The 24,471-nt window shown below is 43.3% G+C and overlaps 1 protein-coding gene and 1 long non-coding RNA gene across 18 annotated transcripts in view; both read left to right on the top strand.

Moving 5' to 3' along the window:
* Positions 1-2,862: 2,862 nt before the first annotated feature.
* The window catches only part of LOC128450355 (NACHT, LRR and PYD domains-containing protein 12), a 143,896-nt gene continuing 122,287 nt past the window's right edge, over positions 2,863-24,471 (top strand). For 6 of the 17 annotated variants that reach the window (XR_008339991.1, XR_008339997.1, XR_008339993.1 and 3 more), the window contains exons 1-8: positions 2,863-3,066; positions 4,138-4,324; positions 4,425-4,547; positions 5,002-5,204; positions 5,433-7,230; positions 8,314-8,487; positions 9,024-9,198; positions 9,577-9,750. Coding sequence is in view for 10 of the 17 variants with exons in the window: in XM_053433783.1 (XP_053289758.1) it covers positions 4,281-4,324; positions 4,425-4,547; positions 5,002-5,204; positions 5,433-7,230; positions 8,314-8,487; positions 9,024-9,198; positions 9,577-9,750 (2,691 nt within the window). In the remaining 7 variants the exon portion in view is untranslated. Of the gene's footprint in view, positions 3,067-3,378; positions 3,488-4,137; positions 4,325-4,424; positions 4,548-5,001; positions 5,205-5,432; positions 7,231-8,313; positions 8,488-9,023; positions 9,199-9,576; positions 9,751-13,937; positions 14,047-15,156; positions 15,331-17,016; positions 17,817-24,471 lie in introns of those variants that run through there. The other 11 variants (XR_008339988.1, XM_053433793.1, XM_053433839.1 and 8 more) reach the window with 9 other exon arrangements.
* On the top strand, positions 9,760-13,541 carry LOC128450922 (uncharacterized). Its single transcript, XR_008340051.1, has 3 exons — positions 9,760-11,498; positions 13,032-13,155; positions 13,268-13,541. It is a non-coding gene; the product is annotated as an uncharacterized LOC128450922 (long non-coding RNA).

Genomic DNA, 24,471 nt, shown 5'->3' with positions numbered 1-24,471 from the left:
TGAGACATTTACAGAATGAAGAAGAGTCGATGAAGAGCAGAGCATCTTTAAGTCTCTGAGGAAACTTTCATAAACATTTTACCATATTTAATAGAAAACTGACCCGAGGACGTTTTATACAAACCCTAACCCACTTATAAGGAAAAGCTTGTGATCATAATGAAATTCTATATCTGATCAATATGTCTCAATATAAACAGCCTGACAGCAGATCAATACATTTATTCATGATTATTTATCAGTTGATTTCATTCAGAGAGAGAGAGAGTGTTGATTGGATTGTGTTTACAGGAACAGGTTACCGACAGTCAGGTCGAGTCCTGCATGCAGATATTAACAGTGTGTGAAAGTGTGTTTGTGTGTGTGTGTGTGTTTGTGTGTCTGTGTGTGGAATCCAAGTTCTTTGTCTTTTTCACAGAGAAACAGATAAAACTGTAAAACATCTGTTTTGAAGCTGAACGTGACATTTATTCTCATACACCTCCACAACACGTCAGGAACATGTAAGGAACACGTGAGGAACACGTGGTTGAGTTCATGTATGAAAGCAGCTTCAGTGTTGTTCTGGTGAACACTGTACAGTTACTGGTCTCTACAGTAAACCCACAGCTCCAGGCAGTAATCCTGTGTAAACACGACTTCATGATAAACACGACTCGGCCTCTTTGTTTGTTTCAGTGTGGGTTTTATTTATTAGAACATGAATGTAAAGAAAACAGAATCAGGAACCCGCTGACACACTGAGCGCTCGTCTTCACAGGAAGCACAAATGAAACGATGGAGAACATCAGCAGGAAAGATCTGGTCCTAATGGACTTTTCATGTTCAAGTGCAATAAAGAATTCAGAACTCGTTTAGTTCGGCGATTGGTTGGTGAGTGTGTGCGTTTCTCTTGTGTTTGTGTAAGTGTGTGTTTGCTGTACAGGTTGATGTGTGTCTTGGAATGAGAGCTTCATTAAATGGTTGATTCTTCTCTGTGTTCGGTGTCGACTCGTGTAGCGTCGCTGAAAACCTTCGTCTCTGCTCCGAGGGTCTGATTCACGTCACGTCCGTCCTCTGGTTGTTTTCACGTCCAAACAGGAAGTGAAACATGTTTAGTGACGTAAATCTGTGATATTAAGAATCATAGATTATAAACAAAGATGATGACACATCTCCACTTCCTCCAGAAATGAACACAACATATTTTGAATACAAACGCTGCCATCTTGTGGTTTAAACATAATTTGTAGTCATTCGTGATCGTGGTGCTGATGATACATCAGCTCGACTAATCAGAAGCCAGTCTCAGCTGTCATCACAACGTCTCAGCCTGTCTTTATATGACCATGTCATGATTGACAGATGAAATCGCCTTGTGATTGGTCGAGTGTAGATTTAGGCGGGACTTTAAAACCACGCCTCTACTCCACGATCACTGCTGCACAAGTGATGTCATCACCACAAGATGGCAGCGTTTGTATTTGAGATACTTGGCTTCATTTTTATTAGAACAGCAGGAAGTGGAGACGTGTCGTCCATCTTTATTTACATCTTCATCTATGTCGGCATCATTTCCACGTCATGTGACACATGGTTGATAATTTAGTTGTTGATGTTGTGATCGTTATGCCTGGTTTGATTTGAGGGAGTACACCAGAGTACACGTGTACTACATGTACGTGTACTGAGTGAAGTATCTGGAAGTTTTTCCTTGTTTTGTTTCAGTAGAAATTAGTTTGTATGTTTTGTTCTTGTTTTATAAACGCAGGCGTGTGATTGGTCCTGGTTGTGTCCGCAGCGTGAATAGAGAAACCTGAACATGATGGTTTTCGTGACTCTGTTGTTTTACCACAGCTGCTGTTCACTCTTCATCTCTTCGGTCGTTCTCATGTTCGTAGCTACGACGTAACATCAGCTGCATTTTTAAGTCGTAATGTTGTGAGATTAAAGTCGCGATTGAGAAGAAAGTCTGAATTTATCCTCACGATATTCCAACGTCATTGTGATATTACGACTTTATTCTTGTGAAATTGTTTCTGTGTCTCTACGACTTTATTCTTGTGATATTACGACTTAAATTTGATTGAGTTTCGACTTCTTTATTCTCTTGGTATTACAACGTTGTTATTACAAGATGTTTTTATATCAGCCGCCCTCATGGTGAACAGACTTCCTGTCTCATCTGAACTCGTGGCGACCGATGACATCACGACCGATGACATCACGACCGTGACGACGATCGTTTTTGTAAAGTCGCTCTTCGGTTTGTTTTGGTGTCAAAATAAAAGCATGACGTATTCTGCATTTAAAGAAATGTAATAAACTTTATGATCTTTGTAAAACAAAGTGCAGTCATTTCTCAGATAGATAAAAAAACATTTAACACATGAAAATATAAAGTTAAAATAGCTGATATTTAAATATCTTATGCAGTTTGGTGCTTTTCAACCTGAGAAATGTTATAAATGGAATTAAAATAACTATTACTATATACTTTAATAACATTTTATTTAAAGACATTTGATAAGAGGTAGAAAGTTAAAATAGAACAAGTTTAGTTGTTATAATTTAGAAACTAACAATGTAAAACATCTAGATCAATAAAATCAATAAAACAGACGAAAAAACTTTTTAAACTCTGTTGTTTCACTGCAGAAAAAAAACGTGTGAACACCAGGGGGCAGCACAGGTCAGCTCTCTCTCTCTCAACTTGTTTTATACTGTATGTGAATAAAACACTAAATCACAACTTACATGTCAAATAAATCCAATGAAAAGATGATCAAGGCTTTGGTCAAGTTTTCTGTGAAATATAATTTACACTCACATCAGTTTTATTTCTTGTTTTCATAGAAAGTAGTTTCTATGGTGGAATTCTAGTTCATCCAGTTTAGACTTGATGGGAAAACCATGTTGTCTGCAGCCAGGTGCTCTGGCTCTTTGCTGACATGAAATGACATGTTCATCTTCATGAACTGGATGTTTTCAAGAGTGAACTGGTTCCAGAGGGAGGAGGAGCCTGAGAACAGGGAGCGGTCAGACTCCATTTTCACCTGGACGAGCAGAAGGAAGGAAAGTGAGCAGGTGAGTGTGAACACAACTTTCTGAAAGTTTCACTGTGTCACTCTCACACCTGCTGTTACCATCCGTCTGCTGATCACATGACTCTAAGTTTGTCAGTTCACACCTGGTGACAGACGTCATGTGATCGGATCCCAGAGACAGATGTGAACAGCAGGTCTGGATCAAAGAGCTTCAAAGGACTAATTAACAGAGTTAACTCACAGTTTAACTTTTTATCTTCATCTGTTCATCAAGTGCTTAATAACACAACGCGTTTTCACAATCATATGTTACAGTCACCTGAGTGTGTGTGTGTGTTTGTGTATGTGTGTGTGTGTGTCTGTGTGTGTGTGTGTGTCTGTGTGTGTGTCCTTGGGTGTGTTTATGAACTTGTTTGTCCCGATTCCTGAAGAGAGTCCTTCCTGAGGTTTCTGATTGCCAGGTTCTGTCAGTTTAGTTTGTGTATTTCTGTCTCTGTGTTTTCTGTTTCCTGTTTTATTTTGTAGTCTCTGTTCCTTGTGGGTGGTTTCTGTCTTCACTTCCTGTCTTGGTGATTGTGTTTCTAACTCCTCATGTGTTGCACCTGTGGCCAATTACCCCTGCCTTCCCTGTCTGTCTTTCCCCTTGTCCTCTGTCGGGTTGTCTGTTTTTCAAGCCTTGTTCCATGTTGCGGTTCTTGCTGTGTTCCATGTTGCTGTTTTTCCTGAGTCTAGTAAGACTTGTGGTTTTGTCTTCTTGTTCCAGTTCATGTCTTTTCAGTGTTTCAATTCCTTTAGTGTTTGTTTTGCGTTTTGTTAAGTTAAAATCTCTTTTTGTATTAAATACACCTTTTGTTATATACCTCTGCTACTGGGTCCATCTCCTTTCCTGAAGTCGTGACACTGATGTGTATTTTCTTGTATATAAGAAGTCCTATGTACTCAAATAAATACCAGTACTACAAACTATGAAGCCCTGCTTCTATTTCACAATAAAACATTAAAAAAATAAATCAATAATTTCAGTGGACAGAAACGCTGGAGTGCTTTTATTTTGAAATGGGTAGGCTACAGGAAGTGTTTTAAATATTTGTGTTTGTGATGTTTTCAACAGATAAACCTTGAAACTGGTGTGAAAGATCATTTCACTGTGTTCTGCTGTAAACTGAGCGCAGAACCAGTAGGAAATAGACCAGACCTTTAATATCTAGAAGAGCAGCGTGGCCTGAACCACAACTGAGCCGCAGCCGGTGCAACATGGACGAGGACACTTCAGAGCAAGTTGGACCCTCAACCACAAAGTAAGAGACCTGCTACAAACATGTGAAGCTCCAAACTGAATCCTCACAGAATGAACCAGTGAATGATGTGTTCTGAATAAAAACATGTTTGTGTTTGCAGAGGTCAGGACCACAGACTGAGAGCAGAGTCTCCAGGGTCCAGCTGTCTGTCTCTGAAGAGTGACTGGTCCAAAGGAGGTCTTCCTCCAAACTTCAGTAATGAACCTGGACCCTCACACACAGAGTAAGAGACTGTTTCTACTGGGACCTGCTCTGAAGAGGATCTAGTTTCCTCTAATGTGGCTTCTGCATTAGGACACAGCTTGAAGTTGGTGACTAATCTCTCAGAATCACTCAAAGAGCTCAGACCTCCACCAAGAACCAACACGCTCCTTATGAAACCACTTTGAAATCCACTAGAGACTCATGTTGATTTGGTGATCTGCACCAAATTCCACACACTGGTAAACATCAGTCCTCTGAACATGTCTGTGAAAGAGGACCCCCCCCCCCCCCCCCCCCATCTGGTTCACAGACCACACCCTTCCACCAAGTTTACTGGTAATCTGTTGTTTTTTATAATCCCACTAACGAACGAACCAACACACAAACATACTGGGTGAAAACAAAACCTCCTTGACAGAAGTGATGACAACCTGTGACTGTGACATGTGAGTTATCAGGACATGTCTTCACAGGGAGAGGAAGAGGAGTCATGTTTCTGAGGAGGAGCAGTCGTCCTGCTGTGCTTCGTGTCAGGACGTCCTGAAGGATCCAGTCTCCACCAGCTGTGGACACTGGTTCTGCAGACAGTGCATCACCTCATACTGGGACCAGTCTGGTTCTTCAGGAGACTCCTCCTGTCCCCAGTGTGGAAAAAGATCCAGAACAGGAGCTGGAGGTCAGACAGCCGGTCAGAGCAGCACTGTACATGTGTCTGCTGATGTCTTCACTTCTGACAACAGCACATGTGGTTTTATTTTGTTCCTTCATACAGCATCAACATTTAACATCGTTAGAAAAGCACAAAGTTAAAAAGCTTTTATTTTCTGTAGTTTTTCTGGATCTGATGAAAACAATCAGCAGATTCTCAGATTCTCTGTCTCTCACATTGTTTCTGGTCTTTCAGCAGATCGTGGTCTGCAGGAGGTTTCAGATGAACATAAGCTCAGTGTGAGGAGGAGATGTGAACATGTGACTGAAGGAAGTGATGAAACAGGAAGTAGAACCCTATTCAACAGGATCTACACTGAGCTCTACATCACAGAGGGACAGAGTGAAGAGGTTAATACTCAACATGAGGTGAGGCAGCTTGAGACGGCTTCCAAGAAGAAGATCCTCCAGGACACTCCCATCAAGGTCCACGACATCTTTAAAGCCTCCACTGACCAGCAGAGCAGCATCAGAGTCGTCCTGACCAGCGGCGTCGCTGGCGTTGGAAAAACCTTCTCGGTGCAGAAGTTCACTCTGGACTGGGCAGAGGGTTTAGAGAACCAGGATGTGGGTCTGCTGGCTGTGCTTTCGTTCAGGGAGCTGAACCTGGTGAAGGACCAGCAGCACAGTCTTCTCACGCTGCTCCATGTTTTCCATCCAGCATTACAGAAGCTCACTGCAGAGACGCTCGCTGTCTGTAAACCTTTGTTCATCTTTGACGGCCTGGATGAAAGCAGACCTTCTCTGGACTTCAACCACAGGGAGCTTGTGTCTGAGGTCACACAGAGGTCATCAGTCAACGTGCTGCTGACAAACCTCATCCGGGGGAATCTGCTTCCCTCGGCTCTCGTCTGGATAACCTCCAGACCTGCGGCGGCCAATCAGATCCCTCCTGCATGTGTTGACAGGGTCACAGAAGTACGAGGCTTCACTGAGGCCCAGAAGGAGGAGTACTTCAGGAGGAGATTCAGTGATGAAGAGCTGTGCAGCAGAATCATCTCACACATCAAGATGTCCAGGAGCCTCCACATCATGTGTCAAATCCCAGTCTTCTGCTGGATCAGTGCTACAGTTCTGGAGCACATGTTGACCACAGACCAGAGAGGAGAGCTGCCCAAGACCCTGACTGACCTGTACTCACACTTCCTGCTGGTTCAGACAAAGAGGAAGAACAACAAGTACGGTGAGGGACATGAGACGAGTCCACAGCAGCTGACGGAGGCTGACAGGGACGTTCTCCTGAAGCTGGGGAGGCTGGCACTTAAACATCTGAGGAAAGGAAACATCATGTTCTACCAAGAAGACCTGGAGCAGTGTGGTCTTAATGTCACAGAGGCCTCGGTGTACTCAGGAGTTTGTACTGAGATCTTCAGAAGAGAGTGTGTGATCTTCCAGAAATCAGTCTACTGCTTTGTTCATCTGAGCGTTCAGGAGTTTCTGGCTGCAGTCTACGTGTTCCACTGTTACACCGAGAGGAACACAGAAGAACTCAACAACTTCTTGGGACATTATGGGTACACAGACAGTACCTTCTCCCTGAATGACCTCCTGAACAGAACCATGAAGAAATCCCTCACCAGTACAAATGGTCATCTGGACCTGTTTGTTCGCTTCCTTCACGGCCTCAGTCTGGAGTCCAACCAGAGAGTCTTAGGAGGCCTGCTGGGTCGGACAGGGAACAATCCAGAGATCATCCAGAGAGTCATCAACAACCTGAAGGAGATGCAGAGTGATAACATTTCTCCTGACAGAAGCATCAACATCTTCCACTGTCTGACTGAGATGAACGAACACTCAGTTCATCAGCAGATGAAACAGTTCCTGACGTCAGAGAACAGATCAAAGGAACTCTCTGAGATCCACTGCTCAGCTCTGGCCTACATGCTGCAGATGTCAGAGGAGGTTCTGGATGAGTTGGACCTGAAGAAGTTCAACACATCCGACCAGGGTCGACTGAGACTGATCCCAGCTGTGAGGAACTGCAGGAAGGCTCGGTGAGTCCAGACCTGATCAATAACATGTTCATCAGTGGAGATGAGTCGTTCTTCAAATACACTCAGTGTTAAATGATCCTCATTGTTTTGGGCACCATGGTGCTGCAGTTCTCCAGCTTCCTCCACAAACCATAAGACATGCAGATCAGAGTTAAGTTTATTGATGAGTGTGTGTGTGTGTGTGTGTGTTTGTGTGTGTGTGTGTAATAAAGTTATTATTATGTACATTTACATTCTCATGTACATGTGAGAACAACTAGATCAGATGTGGAGAGTGAAATCCAATGTGATCACTGTGCTGGAGTTTGAGGGTTCAGACATACGACCATGTGGGGTCCAAGGGGTCATTGTATATACTGTGTGTATAGACATAGATATATGATCACACAGCTAGCACAGTGTGAGGAGACGATAAATGGTTGAGAATCACTGACGGTTCCTTTAAACTGAAGAGACGGGGGAGAGCGTGGCCTAGGGGATAGAGTGGGTGCTCTGCAACAAGAAGGTTGCCAGTTCGAATCCTACTCTTTCCCATCTGCATGCCTAAGTGTCCTTGGCAAGATACTGAACCCCTAAATGCCCCCTCATAAATGTTGAGTGTACTAAAAATGTAAGCCGCTTTGGAAGAAGCAGGAAATATAGTTTATTCTTCTTTCTTGTCAAACCAGAGTTCCCACTCTGCGTTTGTCCTCCACCACCAACCAGTGCAGTGTCCGTCCCTCCAGGTTCCTGACATGTTGACTTCACAATAATATGAGGTCACTGTGATCTTTGACCTTTGACCACTGAACTGTAATTGGTTTCTCTTTCCATCAAAATGTGAAAAATTCCCCTGAAGACAAACTTGAGATATCATGTTCAAGAGGCCATAAATTGTTCTGTGACCTTGACCCTTGACCAGCTGAATCTAATGAGTTCCTCTGTCAGTCTGAATGAACGCTTGAACCAATTCTGAAAGGATTCTCTTGAGGAGTTTTAACAAAGAGGGGATTTACCAGGGTGAGGGTCACATGATCACGTTTTGTATGAATGTTGTGTTTTCTGATTTAATTCTCACAGATTTGATATTTTCTTTAATTACAGACTCAGTGGTTGTGAACTCTCAGAGACTCACTATGAAGTTGTGGCGTCAGCTCTGAAGTCAGACCCCTCACATCTGAGAGAACTGGATCTGAGTGGAAACAACCTGCAGGATTCAGGAGTGAAGCTGCTGTGTTCTGGACTGGAGAGTCCAAACTGTCGACTGGAGACTCTGAGGTTCTTAAATCCTTCTTCACTTTTCAGACTTTCTTTCTTATTGGGTCATTATTTATTTAAATTGTCTCAGTTCTGCTCTGCTCACTGTCCCTCAGTCATCTGTCACTCACCCAGCCTGTCAGTCACGTCCACCTCATCAACTCCATTCACCTGCACTCACCTGCTCCTGGTCACTAAGAAAGTGTCAGTAAATAACATGTGGACTGAGGCCGAGCACTCGTCCTCCTCAGGTTTTCAAAATAAGACTCATTCTTATTGAAACACGTTGGACAGTTGATAAGTGTAGAAACAAACAGGAAGTGACATCAGGAGCCATCCCTACTTTAAACAGTGTTTACTTACACAAACCTGCTCAGTGACCAACACACAGAGAAGAAGCTGATGAATGAAACAATGGTCCAACATGTCTGATCTGATATTTATCTTCAGGTCACAGACTGGACTGAGGTCAGCAGCATGTTGAGAGTCTGTGTTGACATGATGACGATCCACAACAACAGGAGGACACATTCTAATATTCATATTTCTTTATCCAGGTTGAAGGACTGCTATCTGTCAGAGATCAACTGTTTTTCTCTGGCTTCAGCTCTGAGGCCAAACCCCTCTCATCTGAGAGAACTGGATCTGAGTCTAAACAACAGGCTGCAGGACTCAGGAGTGAAGGAGCTGTGTGGTTTTCTACAGAGTCCAACCTGTCGACTGGAGACTGAGGTCAGTTCACTGACTGACTTTTGTAGATCTCATATCTATAAACAGCATTTATACACAATTTATCTCATTTAATTATGTTTAACATAAATCCTCTTCATTCATAACTTGAATTCACTCATTAATTAATCTGTGACATTTTAAATATTCAGCTACTTGTTAAAACACTGAGTTTAGTTCTAGATTTCCTAAACTGATCTGCAGGACAGAGACCGGGTCCAAATAATCTATTTGTACTGAATCAGGACTCGTTTTTAGTCCAACATGTCTGATTTCATATTTATCTTCCATGTTATGAGTCTGTGCTGACATGAATATGTGTCTGTTATTTTCACACATGAACTCAGTTTAATTTACAGTTAAGTTTTATTCTTTATCCAGGTTGTTGAGGTGCAGTCTGTCAGAGATCAGCTGTTCTTCTCTGGCTTCAGCTCTGAGGTCAAACCCCTCACATCTGAGAGAACTGGATCTGAGCTTCAACAACCTGCAGGATTCAGAAGTGAAGCTGCTGTGTTCTGGACTGGAGAGTCCAAACTGTCGACTGGAGACTCTGAGGTCCTTAAATCCTTCTTCACTTTTCAGACTTTCTTTCTTATAGGGTCATTATTTATTTAAATTGTCTCAGTTCTGCTCTGCTCACTGTCCCTCAGTCATCTGTCACTCACCCAGCCTGTCAGTTCACGTCCACCTCATCAACTCCATTCACCTGCACTCACCTGCTCCTGGTCACTAAGAAAGTGTCAGTAAATAACATGTGGACTGAGGCCGAGCACTCGTCCTCCTCAGGTTTTCAAAATAAGACACATTCTTATTGAAACACGTTGGACAGTTGATAAGTATAGAAACAAACAGGAAGTGACTGTCAGGAGCCATCCCTACTTTAAACAGTGTTTAATTACACAAACCTGTTCAGTGACCAACACAGAGAAGAAGCTGATGAATGAAACAATGGTCCAACATGTCTGATCTGATATTTCAATAAGGAGAGACTTGATTTCCAATTTACCAATATTTATTTGGCATTTTAGACCCCTGTGAGATGTCATCAGGTTTAGAAGGGGGTGGAGCAGAACATCGAACAGGAATACCCCCCGGGGTCTAGACACTGGTGGTGGTTTTATCTGTTGAACGTATGTTTACAAGGCACATCTTAATGCTACTTTGTCCTATTGGACTCGCTGAGTGTGACATCCTCTGCCCTCAACCCTCACAAGGGTAAGGAAAAACTACAAAAACCTTGACAGGGAAAAAGTAGAAACCTCAGGAAGAGCTGCATGCGAGGGATCCCTCTTCCAGGATGGACAGAAGTGCAATGGATGCTACGAGCAATGTGTATATTGTCAGGCCGCCTTGTCGATTTAGTCTGTGATCAGCTGCCACCATGATGGGGTGCCGCTATAATCCTCAATCCGTTGACATGATCCATGATCAGTTGAGGTTGGGATCCGGATGAGGTGAATATCCTCGACTGGAGGAGAATGGGGTGGAGGAGGGGTTGCACGAGTTGCTGAATGATGGCTGACTGAGGAAGAGAGGAGAAGGGATTTTGAAAGTTTGGCAGCTGCTGAATGACTGGCTGACTGAGACCGCGCCCGACCTGATTGATATTGAGGTACACCCACAATCAGCTGATCACTGAGCAGGTAAGGACCTCCATTGAGCGCTCCTGAAATTAGGAACGCCCACGATCAGCTGATCGTCTGCTGGTTTAAAGGGGACATATTATGAAAATTCCACTTTTGTAGTGCTTCTACACATTAATTTGGGTATCTGGCATGTCTACCGTCCCAAAAACTCTGAAAAAAAACAACCCCAGCGATTTGTTGTGGTTCCTCTATTTCAGAAACTGTGTGCTAGAGTGCGTCCAATGGAATTACGACCGAAATAGACGTCATAGTCGCAACATGCCCATGCCCCCATAGCTCTATGCACTCCCCCACTACCACTCGACCCACCCATAGATGGACCAAACCCACTTTTTAGAAAGTCTATCGTGTCCGGCAGCCATTTCATTCTTGCAAGCCTTGGAAACACTTGGATAAGCTAACTAGCAGCATGAATCGAAATCGAAAACCGAGATGCTCAGTGGTCGGCTGCAAACATGTCTTCATGGGACTCCAGCTTCAGAAGACACAAGATTGAGATGGATTGAGTTCATATATGATGGCAACGTTCCTGCCACCACTTTGAATCGGACTGTTTTATCAACCTGGGCCAATATAACGCTGGATTCTCTAAAAAGGTTGTTATTGAAAGAGGGGTCGGTGCCATCTCTCCGTTGCAACACTGAAGACGAGGGAAATGTAAGTATTTTTTTTTTTTATAATTCTGGTATTTGCTTCTTTTAGACATTTTGTGTGGAGGCTACTGCCGTTAGCATGTTGTGCCGCGTGTGTGAGGGGGTGGGGGGCTAGTATGTAGTGGTGGGGGATAGGTAGAGACTTTACAGGAGTTTTCATTAATCGAGGACGGCTGGCGAGTCCACGGTGAACGGTGAACGCACGGCAGGTTCGTGAGTGTTGTGCTCTCCACGCTCCCCCCCCCCCCCCCGCTCGAGGGGCCGTAGTAGCTACTACGAGCCCCGGTAGTAGCTGCTATGAGCGTCGGTAGTAGCTGCTGGAGCTTGAAGTTAGCTACGGATGTTTGTAGCAGCTGGCGCTTTAAGTTAGCTACGGATGTTTGTAGTAGCTGCTACGACCTCCGGTTGTAGCTGCTGGAGCTTGAAGTTAGCTACGGATGTTTGTAGCAGCTGCTACGAGCTCCGGTTGTAGCTGCTGGACCTTGAAGTTAGCTACGGATGTTTGCAGCAGCTGCTACGAGCTCAGGTTGTAGCTGCTGTAGCTTGAAGTTAGCTACGGATGCTTGTAGCAGCTGCTACGACCTCCGGTTGTAGCTGCTGGAGCTTGAAGTTAGCTACGGATGTTTGCAGCAGCTGCTACGAGCTCCGGTTGTAGCTGCTGGAGCTTGAAGTTAGCTACGGATGTTTGCAGCAGCTGCTACGACCTCCGGTTGTAGCTGCTGGAGCTTGAAGTTAGCTACGGATGTTTGCAGCAGCTGCTACGACCTCCGGTTGTAGCTGCTGGAGCTTGAAGTTAGCTACGGATGTTTGCAGCAGCTGCTACGAGCTCAGGTTGTAGCTGCTGTAGCTTGAAGTTAGCTACGGATGCTTGTAGCAGCTGCTACGACCTCCGGTTGTAGCTGCTGGAGCTTGAAGTTAGCTACGGATGTTTGCAGCAGCTGCTACGAGCTCCGGTTGTAGCTGCTGGAGCTTGAAGTTAGCTACGGATGTTTGCAGCAGCTGCTACGACCTCCGGTTGTAGCTGCTGGAGCTTGAAGTTAGCTACGGATGTTTGCAGCAGCTGCTACGACCTCCGGTTGTAGCTGCTGGAGCTTGAAGTTAGCTACGGATGTTTGCAGCAGCTGCTACGAGCTCCGGTTGTAGCTGCTGGAGCTTGAAGTTAGCTACGGATGTTTGCAGCAGCTGCTACGAGCTCCGGTTGTAGCTGCTGGAGCTTGAAGTTAGCTACGGATGCTTGTAGCAGCTGCTACGAGTGTCGGCCGTAGCTAACTTCCAGCCCAGCACAGTACTAACGGGAGGACACGCAAGCGGAGGGGGGGGGGAAGAGCGTGGAGAGCACAACACTCACGAACCTAACTTCCAGCTACAGCTGCTGCTACGGGCGCTCGTTCGAGATACCGGAGGATGTTGTTGTCATAATGTGCGGGACTAGAACGATTATTCATTACCAGCCCTAGTTAGGGAAAATGTGTCCTTGTATCTTTGTATGCATGACAGTAGTACAAACATGAATAAAATTGCTGTTTTTGGTGTTCAGGCAAGCACATCTGTTCACGGTGCTAGGCTACATCACGTAGCATGCCAGACGGACCCACCACAGATTCGCACACATGGAACGCAGCTTTCTATGAAAACACTGCGACCTCACTACAAAAGTACAGGTTGGTTTACCCTCAGTTACTTCTTCATGTCATTGATTGTGTCTCCGTGTTAAAGTTGTAACAGCATCTCATTTGTTGTGACTCCATGGATACTGTGTCTGTTTTATCATAGGCACACAGAAAACTGTGCTGCAATGATGTCGGTGTTGGGACCTCAGCTGTAAGAGGCCTGGCTTGGAGGAGGGAGAGGACAACCCAAGTTGTTGCAGTATGGACTTCGGAGAGCCACAGGATGCTACCTATGATCCTGATGACTCGATCACAGTCTTCACTGAGTCAGCAGATGTGACGTGAGTGACTCAATATTTAATCTAAACATTTCAATAATCAGATGGATTACCATCCTACACTTTTTTAGCTGTTGCAGCCTTTTGGTGAAATCTTTGTCGTTCTAATAGAATGGAATCTTCCAACCCTGTTCATAAGACACCCACATATATTGTCTATGAAAACTGCCTCCTGGAGCTGTTTGAGGTTTGTCCTGTGTGTCGGCGGGGGACAGATGTGATATATAAGAAGGGCGAGTGCACAGCAAAGCCGGTGAAAGCAGATGCAGCCTTCCGTGATTCTCACAGGCTCTATTTAAAATCCATATAATGTACAAACAGTATGTGAAACATAAATAACATATCAATTAACTGCTGTCTCTAAATGGTCTTCACCATTTAAAGACCATTTATTTATCGTCTTCACGATAAATAGAATAATATAATTATAAAAAGAAAATAATAAATACAAAAAAGTGCAAAATGTCCAACTTTTCCCCTCAATTTGTATTACAGATTACGTGGATAACCTGTTGGACCTCATCTTTCACCAGGTTTTTCAGGACCCGGCCCCATATGTGAATGAGGTGCTGAAGATCTCAAAACCTGAGGATCTCTCTGCTAAGTATGATAAACCTGACAAGCAGGAAGTTATAGCCAGCTATGTGTCGAGTTTCAATCAAGGGCAGGTCTGAACCCTGTATAACTTCCCTGAGCATCAGGGAACACTCTGCGTATCTGGAGCACCGAGCAGGAGGGCAGGACCACCCTGATTCTCCGGCCCAGGTGGCCTCAACACCAGCTCACAAAGCTTCTCTACGACAAATACCTGTAACGGCTGAGCAAAGTTCACATTGTATTTAGAGAATAAAAGGTGACACACAAATATAAAGTGTTCCTTTGTTTACAGTATGGCTACTGATGGCACAAATTGTATTTTTGTAATCAATGTTTTTATTATACTTGGTATTTTTTGTATTTATTACCTCTGTCCCAGCCAGTACATTTAATAACTATTTTTAAAAAGCTCTGTGGCATTCTTTCTAGCAATCTTTCTGACAAAAGTGTGTAGAAACAGTTGTGTGCTTTTAATGTTTGATATGTAACATGTCAACAATTGACACGTGTAAGATGAGCAGTTAGCAAAGTAATACAGAGGGAAGAGTAATTTATGTGTTTTATTCCTCAGTCATATTTGTATTGCAGAAATGACTGATATCTCATGCATAAAAAAAAAAACTTACTGCTCTATTCCTCTTTGACATAAAGGCCCATAATCTGCTCTATAGATGTTGAATGCATTCTGTAGTGAGAACACATTCAAACACATGTCCTACACCTCCATGGGGGAAGGGGGAGGGATGAGAGGGGTGAAAGGGGGTGGGGTAGGATGGGGGCAGGGTGAGAGGGGGGCGGGGCCCTCAAAACGGGTCGATCTGAGGAGGTCTGTTTTAGACAGAGTAAAAAGGTGCTGTTTTAAATGATCCTTGTGTTATTTTTACCAAAAAATGTTACAGATATTTCATTAAGACCCCAAGGAACCATATCAACTGTGGTGAAATGGGCATAATATTTCCCCTTTAAGTCTTCCTTCCTGAACTTGCGCTGAGCTTCATTTATCTTCAGGTCACAGACTGGACTGAGGGCAGCAGCATGTTGAGAGTCTGTGTTGACATGATGACGATCCACAACAACAGGAGGACACATTCTAATGTATATATATTTCTTTATCCAGGTTGGAGAGATGCAGTCTGTCAGAGATCAGCTGTTCTTCTCTGGCTTCAGCTCTGAGGTCAAACCCCTCTCATCTGAGAGAACTGGATCTGAGCTACAACGACCTTCAGGACTCAGGAGTGAAGGAGCTTCTTGATCTAGAGCAGAGTCCAACCTGTGGACTGGAGACTCTGAGGTCAGTAGATGGTTGGAGTCAGTCCACGCTGCTTTCATCAGTATGTTACTAAACACAGTCAGTATCACAGATCCAGGGTCTGTGCTACCAAGCAGGATTTGTGGTTATCAGGTTAACTTCAGGTTTAGTTTTTTCAGTTCTACGAAGCTCGTCCACTTCTTAACCAGGTCAATCACCATGGTAACTTCTGATGACAGCTAACCTGCTCCAGGTTAAGTTGGAGATCAACCCGTATAGAATCTCCGCCCACTGACCACAGTGACTCTACACTGTTGTGTGGTGCACACTCTCCTTAAAGGGACGGATAAGGGAAGTTTAAATCAACGTCTGGTTGGTTCAGTTGATCTCTAACTCACCCAGAACATCTCAATGTCTCCAGACTCATCCTGTCCCCAAAACACCAGATGACCTCAGCTTCCTGGAGACAGGTCCATGTGTGTGTCCTCAGAGACAGTGAGACAGTGTGTGTCCTCAGAGACAGTGGGACAGTGTGTGTCTTCTTCTCTTCCACTCGTCTTGTTAGTAAACAACAGATTCAGATCTCGTGGCCTCGAGTTATTTATCTCGTTCACACGTTATTATGTCGTGGTCACGTAATATATTTTGACCAGATGCCCACCAGGGGGCGCTGTAACTTACACATTGACACGATCCAGATGTTTTACCAGCTGTTCTTCCTGCATTTAGCAGCTGTGACTGAGTAACTTTTATTCTGGATCATGTGTTTGTTCTCCTCTGATTTTTATTATAGAACAGTTTGATCCTGGTTGTGAAATATGAGGCTCTGCTGTCAGTCAAACTGTCCATGTCTGTGATTGGTCATACACAGTAGACCCCGCCCCTTTTATGTGCTCGCTCAGATCTCGATGAGGAAAACCTGAGTTAACTTAACGAGTTGATAACCAGAGTCATGTGACCACTTAGCCTGACTGTGTCTGTCAGGTTCAGTTGAGCTGATCTCAGAAAGATCTCCTGGACATGTTGAAGTGTCTTCATAGTTCAGGCCTCAGTTTTTCCTCAGTGAAGCTGTGAGAGGACAATGAGGACAGACGTCAGGATTGGACAGAGACACAACAGTCGGCCAATCAGACGAGCCACATTCTGCTTGGGATCATGTGACTGAGTTGACGTGAAGACGACAGTTGTTGTTGTTTTCATGTGAACAGGAAGTGAAGCTGGACCACAGCTCACAGCCTCACACGAGGGACAGAGACGGTGTCGTCTTCATCTGATCTGAGACAGTTTGTCCTCTCACTTCATCAGTGAAGAACTGATCAGGTGGATCTTTGTCACAGCTCTGAGATCAGTGGGACTGAAGCCTCTCCTCATCACATGGTAACCAGGAGCTCTTTATACAGAGCAGAACCTCTGCTGAGGTCCATCTGTCTCCTCTGGTCCCAGTTTGTCAGAAGCAGATGTTCATCAACACACAGTGAAACATGGCTTCACCTGTAACAGCAGTAAATCCACCTCTCAGGTGTCCACTCTGCACTTTGACATGCAGAGGACACACACTGAGCTCTTAGCGTGTTCATTCCAACACGTGAACATGAAGCAGAGAGGAAGCTGCTCCACCTCTGAACAGGACTGAAGTCCCTGCTGCTCTTTCTACTGGATGAGCTGCATCACTGACTCACAGCTGATGAAGTGAGTCTCTGTGACACTGATGTCTTCTTCTCTCAACAGGTGGTCTTAGTGGATCTGAGTGTGAAGAGGACAGTGTGTGTGGACGGAGGCTGAGCTGTGTCCTGAGGATCCAGAGGCTGAAGCAGCAGCAGCTTGTGTGTAGTCTCCAATCTACACAACCCCTAATCTGCATGTGTTTGTGAGATGAAGCCGGAGCACCTGGAGAAAACACGGAGAGAACATGCAGACTCCACACAGGAAGACCCCATCTGAACCGGATTCAAACCAGCAACCTTCCTGCACCGATTGTGTTTATTCACATGAAGAATGTGTTTATTGAAATGACACAACACAAGCAGAATATATAAACCCTCTATAAAGAGTCACATCCAGTGTGTTTAAGTTTGTCTTTATTATTGTCCACCTTTGTCCCTCAGTGTGTCTCCATGTGTGTAGATCCACATTCTGTGTATATGTTTGTTTATGATCTTAAAGTTCCTGGATTCACGTCACAAATTGATTTAGTTCAACACAAAGTTCAACACATTGAAATCACTTTGAGTTTAAAATCAGAGTTTTGTCTGACACAAAAGATCAAAACTCTGGACGTTTTCATTTGTGCATCAGGTGCAGAGCGGTGGTGGCTTTTCTACTTTTGACCCACAGGTGGCGCTGCAGCATAACAGCAGCACATCCCAGTCAAAGCCTTTATATTCAGTCTATGAGTCAAACACATGGATCATTTCCTCTGTGACAAACCAGATGTAACGAGAAGAAAAACATCTCAGAGAGAAAAGTTCTGTTTCTACTTGTCTCTGCTTTAATGCTCAATAAACATCCTTCCACCGACTTCACTGGAATCATGACTCAGCTTTTCTTTCCTCTTCAAACAAACTGGTGGAAACATCTGGTCCTTGGTGCAGGTAAAAGAACAAAATCACCAGTTTGACATAATGGAAACCAGCAGAAGAAAAGTGAATGAGACATTTACAGAATGAAGAAGAGTCGATGAAGAGCAGAGCATCTTTAAGTCTCTGAGGAAACTGTTTCATAAACATTTTACCATATTTAATAGAAAACTGACCTGAGGACGTTTTATACAAACCCTAACCCACTTGTAAGGAAAAGTTTGTGATCATAATGAAATTCTACATCTGATCAATATGTCTCAATATAAACAGCCTGACAGCAGATCAATACATTTATTTATGATTATTTATCAGTGGATTTAATTCAGAGAGAGAGTGTTGATTGGATTGTGTTTACAGGAACAGGTTACCGACAGTCAGGTCGAGTCCTGCATGCAGATATTAACAGTGTGTGAAAGTGTGTGTGTGTGTGTGTGTGTGTGAGGAATCCATGTCCTTTGTCTTTTTCACATAGAAACAAATAAAACTGTAAAACTCTGTTTTGAAGATGAACGGGTTCGACTCGTTCACAACATACAGAACCTCCAGAACACGTCAGGAACACGTGGTTCAGTTCATGTATGAATGTTCGAGTATATTGTTAATATACTCAAATCTTTTTCAATGTGGACCACAGCAGATCGATTCCCGTGGTGTGATTCTTTCACATTTATATTTAGTCTGAAGATGACACTGACACAAAAGGCACTTTATTTTGAATGATGATGTTTCATGAAGCGTCCTCAATTTCATGTACCACCACAGCACATTGTATGTTCAAATACAAAAAAAATTTAATAGTTTTATTATTATTATTTATCACTATTATAATTTGCCAGAGTTGTCATAGTTACACAGTGAACTTTGTTTACTCCTTCGACTGACACAGCTCCAACAAAGCACGCAGCCACCTGACTGAAGAGAAGAAATACACAACAAGTTGTTCGACAATGGAGACGTTAAGTTAGTTTTCCAGGTTTGCCTCGACACACGTGTCATGTTGACAACACACTCGACACACTTCGGACAGATCATCTGTTGATTTCACATAGATAAACAACACTTGACTTAAAGAAACTGTGACAAACAAACACACCCGTTCTGTGATGAGCGGTTATTTTCATTCTCCGATGAATGAACCTGATCATCGACAACAACGAGAACATCTTTTAAAATCCCGTCCGCTGACTTCAACCAGCAGCGACAGGAGGACACGTGAAGCTCCACACGTCCATTAGAAGCACGTTCACCAACTGGACTCATGAAAACACCGCTCGAGCTTCCTCCTTGTTGACGTGAGGGATGTTTACATGTACCTGTTGTTTGGTGTGTGCGCGTTGTAATGATCACCAGAGACAAACAGAAGCACTTTGAGTGGAGCTGGTGACGCGTGTGTTCTTCAATGCTCCCTGTGTCTCCTATGAAGAGGAGCATCAGATTGTGAAGCCTGGTATTAAGTTTACAGTTTATTCTGTGTTCGGACTTTCACCAGATGACATGGAAGTTACCTCAAAGCACATCTGGTGATATACATCTGACAAAGCAAAGAACGAGACATTTATCTGACGCGCGATGCAAATTTCAGCGACTCGGTGGCGTAGTTAGATCGTCATCAGGCTAGAAGCTTATAGTGTTTCAGCTCATTGTTTCCGTTTTTATTTCAGCAAGACCTCCAGTAGATCACAACAACAACAACAACAACAGCAACAACAGGCAGCGACGAGTTTTTAACAGACCAACAAATTTATAGACTCAGGAAACTTGTGTTGAGAGTAAAAGGCCAAATGATCCCTGATGATGATGAGTTTTAAAAAGTCCTTTTACTCTTCTCTTTTACTGACCTGTTTACTGACTGTTTTTCTCTTTCTTTTATCCATGTGTGATTTTAAAATCAGCACTTTAATGTTAACGGAGCCAGAGCTGATTTTAAAAGAGCGGCTGTTTTTAAACTCATGGATATTAACAGAATAGATGTTATGTTTTTACAAGAAACCCACAGCACCGAAGACAATGAGTGTGACTGGAGGAGGGCTTTTAATGGGGAAGTGATTTTAAATGTCTATGCTCCACGAATAGGGTGGACAGGATGGAACTTTTAAACATTTTAGATGACACTGTTCATACCTGTAGTGGTGATGATTTTATGTTTTTAGGAGGTGATTTTAACTGCACAGGAAATCCCACTTTAGACAGGAATCACTTAGAACCACATCCTGCATCAGGTCTCAGAATGGACCAACTGACCGAGGCACATGACCTGTCTGATGTGTGGAGGCTTTTTAACAGTAATCACAGACAATACACCTGGAGCCATGCCAGAGACAATGTTTTATCCCTGGCTAGACTGGATCGACTCTATTGTTTTAAACACCATTTAAATATTTTTAAAAGGTGTTTTATTCAGCCGGTGGGTTTTACTGATCATTGTTTAGTCTCTTGCTCTGTTTTTATTAGAAATGTTTGTTTAAAGAGCGCCTACTGGCATTTTAACACAGCTCTTTTAAACGACCAGGCTTTTAGAAATGCTTTTAAGTTGTTTTGGTTTTCCCACAGAGAGAGCAGGTCTGCCTTCAGCAGCATTCAGCAGTGGTGGGACATCGGAAAAACACATTAGACACAGAAGTATATCATGATGTCACTTCCTTGCAATTCCAAACCACTGCCTGTCAAATGACCGGGAAATAGTCAGGAACATGTGAGGAACATGTGAGGAACACGTCAGGAACATGTGAGGAACATGTGAGGAACACGTCAGGAACACGTGGTTGAGTTCATGTATGAAAGCAGCTTCAGTGTTGTTCTGGTGAACACTGTACAGTTACTGGTCTCTACAGTAAACCCACAGCTCCAGGCAGTAATCCTGTGGAAACACGACTTCATGATAAACACGACTCGGCCTCTTTGTTTGTTTCAGTGTGGGTTTTATTTATTAGAACATGAATGTAAAGAAAACAGAATCAGGAACACGCTGACACACTGAGCGCTCGTCTTCACAGGAAGCACAAATGAAACGATAGAGAACATCAGCAGGAAAGATCTGGTCCTAATGGACTTTTCATGTTCAAGTGCAATAAAGAATTCAGAACTCGTTTAGTTCGGCGATTGGTTGGTGAGTGTGTGCGTTTCTCTTGTGTTTGTGTAAGTGTGTGTTTGCTGTACAGGTTGATGTGTGTCTTGGAATGAGAGCTTCATTAAATGGTTGATTCTTCTCTGTGTTCGGTGTCGACTCGTGTAGCGTCGCTGAAAACCTTCGTCTCTGCTCCGAGGGTCTGATTCACGTCACGTCCGTCCTCTGGTTGTTTTCACGTCCAAACAGGAAGTGAAACATGTTTAGTGACGTGAATCTGTGATATTAAGAATCATAGATTATAAACAAAGATGATGACACATCTCCACTTCCTCCAGAAATGAAGACTAAATATTTTGAACACAAACGCTGCCATCTTGTGGTTAAAACATAATTTGCAGTCCTTGGTGATCGTGGTGCTGATGATACATCAGCTCGACCAATCAGAAGCCGGTCTCAGCTGTCATCACAATGTCTCAGCCTGTCTTTATATGATCGTGTCATGATTGACAGATGAAATCGCCTTGTGATTGGTCGAGTGTAGATTTAGGCGGGACTTTAAAACCACGCCTCTACTCCACGATCACTGCTGCACAAGTGATGTCATCACCACAAGATGGCAGCGTTTGTATTTGAGATACTTGGCTTCGTTTTTATTAGAACAGCAGGAAGTGGAGACGTGTCGTCCATCTTTATTTACATCTTTATCTATGTCGGCATCATTTCCACGTCATGTGACACATGGTTGATAATTTAGTTGTTGATGTTGTGATGTCGTTATGTCTGGTTTGATTTGAGGGAGTACACCAGAGTACACGTGTACTACATGTACGTGTACTGAGTGAAGTATCTGGAAGTTTTTCCTTGTTTTGTTTCAGTAGAAATTTGTTTGTGTGTTTTGTTCTTGTTTTATAAACGCAGGCGTGTGATTGGTCGTGGTTGTGTCCGCAGCGTGAATCAGACCCGGTGTCGACTGTAGCCCTTTGATTTCAGCTTCACGTGCACGAGCACCAGCGCAGCTTCACGTGCACGAGCACCAGCGCAGCGTGCACGTGAGCCCACGCACGTGAGCCGAACCACACAGAGACGCTTTTGCATAGACATCAATTCAAATCACACTCATGCAAATAGATGGAGGACACGTGGACGAGGGACAGGAAGTAAAAAAAAGAGGTGAGTGTGAAGAGGACGGATGAGTGATCGGTTCCTCGAGGTTTATAAAAATAAATACGTTTGTTTAATATTGAACATTTTTCTCTGAATGATTTTGAACCAACGGACGAAACGAAGACGACGTGAAAGTTTCTGAAAACACAGCCTGTGTGTGTGTGTGTGTGGGGGTGTTTCTGTGTGTGTGGGTGTGTGTGTCTGTCTGTGTGTGTCTGTGTGTGTATGTATGTGTGTGTGTGTGTGTGTTTGTGTGTGTGTGTGTGTGTGTGTGTGTGTGTGTGTTTCTGTGTGTGTGTGTGTGTGTGTGTGTGTGTGTGTGTGTGTGTGTGTCAGTAAAATGTTCTGAGCATCAGGTCGATTAATAAACAAACAGTAAACATCTGTCACGTGATTAAACGCTTCGGCCACAGAACTACAACAAGTAGATAAACACGTCTGATTCTCCATCGGTCACAGGAAACAGCAGCGAGGGAAACATGTCACATGATCAGTCACATGATCAGTCACATGATCAGCTCCATAATAGTGAAGCCAACGCCTCTTGATCGCCCTCTGGTGGCTGGCTGCAGTATAAATGAAATCCATGTTTTAATTATTTCTCTCAAAGATCATTTCAGGTCGTTCTTCTCTCTGATGTTTGTTCAAGTTTCTGATCAGTTTGGTTTGAATCAGTTATTTGATGATATAGAAACAGGCTGAGACGTGATGATTGACAGCTGACACTGACTCCTGATTGGTTGAGAGCTTGTGTGGGCGGGACCTTAATCTGATATCTGGGTTAGTACGCTGGAGTCCGAGTGACATAAATGTTTTTACACGAGTCTCTTTGCAGACTCATCGATTTGTCGTCGATAGAACTTTGAAAAAAACACGATAGAAAGTTCAAAACATATTCATCAAGATTGTGACTGATGGATTTTCTCTCCAGGAAATAAAACTTTGACAGTTTTAATTTTCACGAGCTCAGATCTGACGAGGTCATGGTTAGATCATCACATGACATGGTCACTTCCTCTGCGCAGACAGGAAGTGGATCTACTTGATTCTAATTCTGCGGCTGAAGGTGGAGACGACGAGTTCCTGCTCAGAAAGTGTGTGTTTGTGTTAAAACGTCCAGTTTGAACTCACAAGTGAAAACACAACTCTTCTATCTAACACAACATCTGGTTATTAACATCAATGATACAGGTTATTATTCTTTGTTCACACAACAAAAAAAACAAGTTCAGTTTTACAGTATTTACCTGCAGCCATGTTGGAAAAGTTTGTTTCTAAAACTGTAAATGTAATACTCCTTTAATAAGTTAAACAAATAATTTAAACAACCCATTTGAAATTAAGAACTGAGAATGAAAACAAAAACAGACTGTTAACACAGAAAGAGAACTTTTAAAATCTGTTGTATGTTTTAAAAAACTCTTTACAACAAACTAAAGAAATCAAAAAGAGACAGGAAGCAGACAGGAAGTAGTTTTATACAAGTCGACATCATTGTATACAAAAGCCGAGTCGTTCAGCTCAGTGTTAGTGACCAGTGATATAAACTCTCTGAGGGAATATTTCATATTAGTCAATAAATATGTGAGGACACAGTAGAATAAAGGAGAAAAGCTGAAAAGTCTTTATGGCTTTTAGAGGCTTCGTGGCCCAAATCACCTGGAACCTCAGAATCATCAGATCGTGAGACGAGGGCAGCGTCACAAAGAAAGAGTTCAGTGAGACGTGGGAACTGGGATCAGTGGAACACTGGGATGTGAAGGAAGAGGAAGCTGGGATTCTACTGAATTAGATTTGTCTCATTAAATCAAACAGAGAGTTTGTGTCTCTAAATGAAAACAACACACAACTTGAATCACCTTAAAGAGTAAAACACTAAAGTCAAACTTTATGTAACAACACATTTTATCTCCTAAATGTATATTTTCCCTGTTGAATAAATCACAGGAAGGTTTCAGAAATGTGTTCATGCTCTAATGCTCAGCGTCCTCTCCTCAGCCTCTGACTCAAACCCTGTCTACTCAACACCCCCCCCCCCCCGATAGTCTGCTCTGATTGGTCAGCAGATTTTCCCACGTGTGCATTAAAATGTGTTGAGCACAGAACAACAGTAAACGTCTTCACATCCGTCTCTTCTGTTTCTAAAAGCCTTCATCCTGAGTCTCTGAGGTTTGTTGGTTTCAGATGAGTCAGAGTTCAGGTCCTTTAGAACCCTGCAGGGTTTCTGAGGCCGATATCTGAGAGTTTAACAAAGAAAACGTGAAACCACTGATTGTTTTGTGACCAGATTTGAACTGTTGGGTCATTTTACAGTTAAAAATAAACCTGAATGCTTCCATCGCTTAAATCTTTGGTTTCTCCACATTTCCTAGT

The sequence above is a fragment of the Pleuronectes platessa genome, chromosome 2 (genome assembly GCF_947347685.1).
Source record: "Pleuronectes platessa chromosome 2, fPlePla1.1, whole genome shotgun sequence".
Taxonomy (NCBI): Eukaryota; Metazoa; Chordata; class Actinopteri; order Pleuronectiformes; family Pleuronectidae; genus Pleuronectes; species Pleuronectes platessa.
The sequence above is the reverse complement of the archived record's forward strand: the minus strand, read 5'-3'. Positions and strand labels throughout refer to the sequence as shown.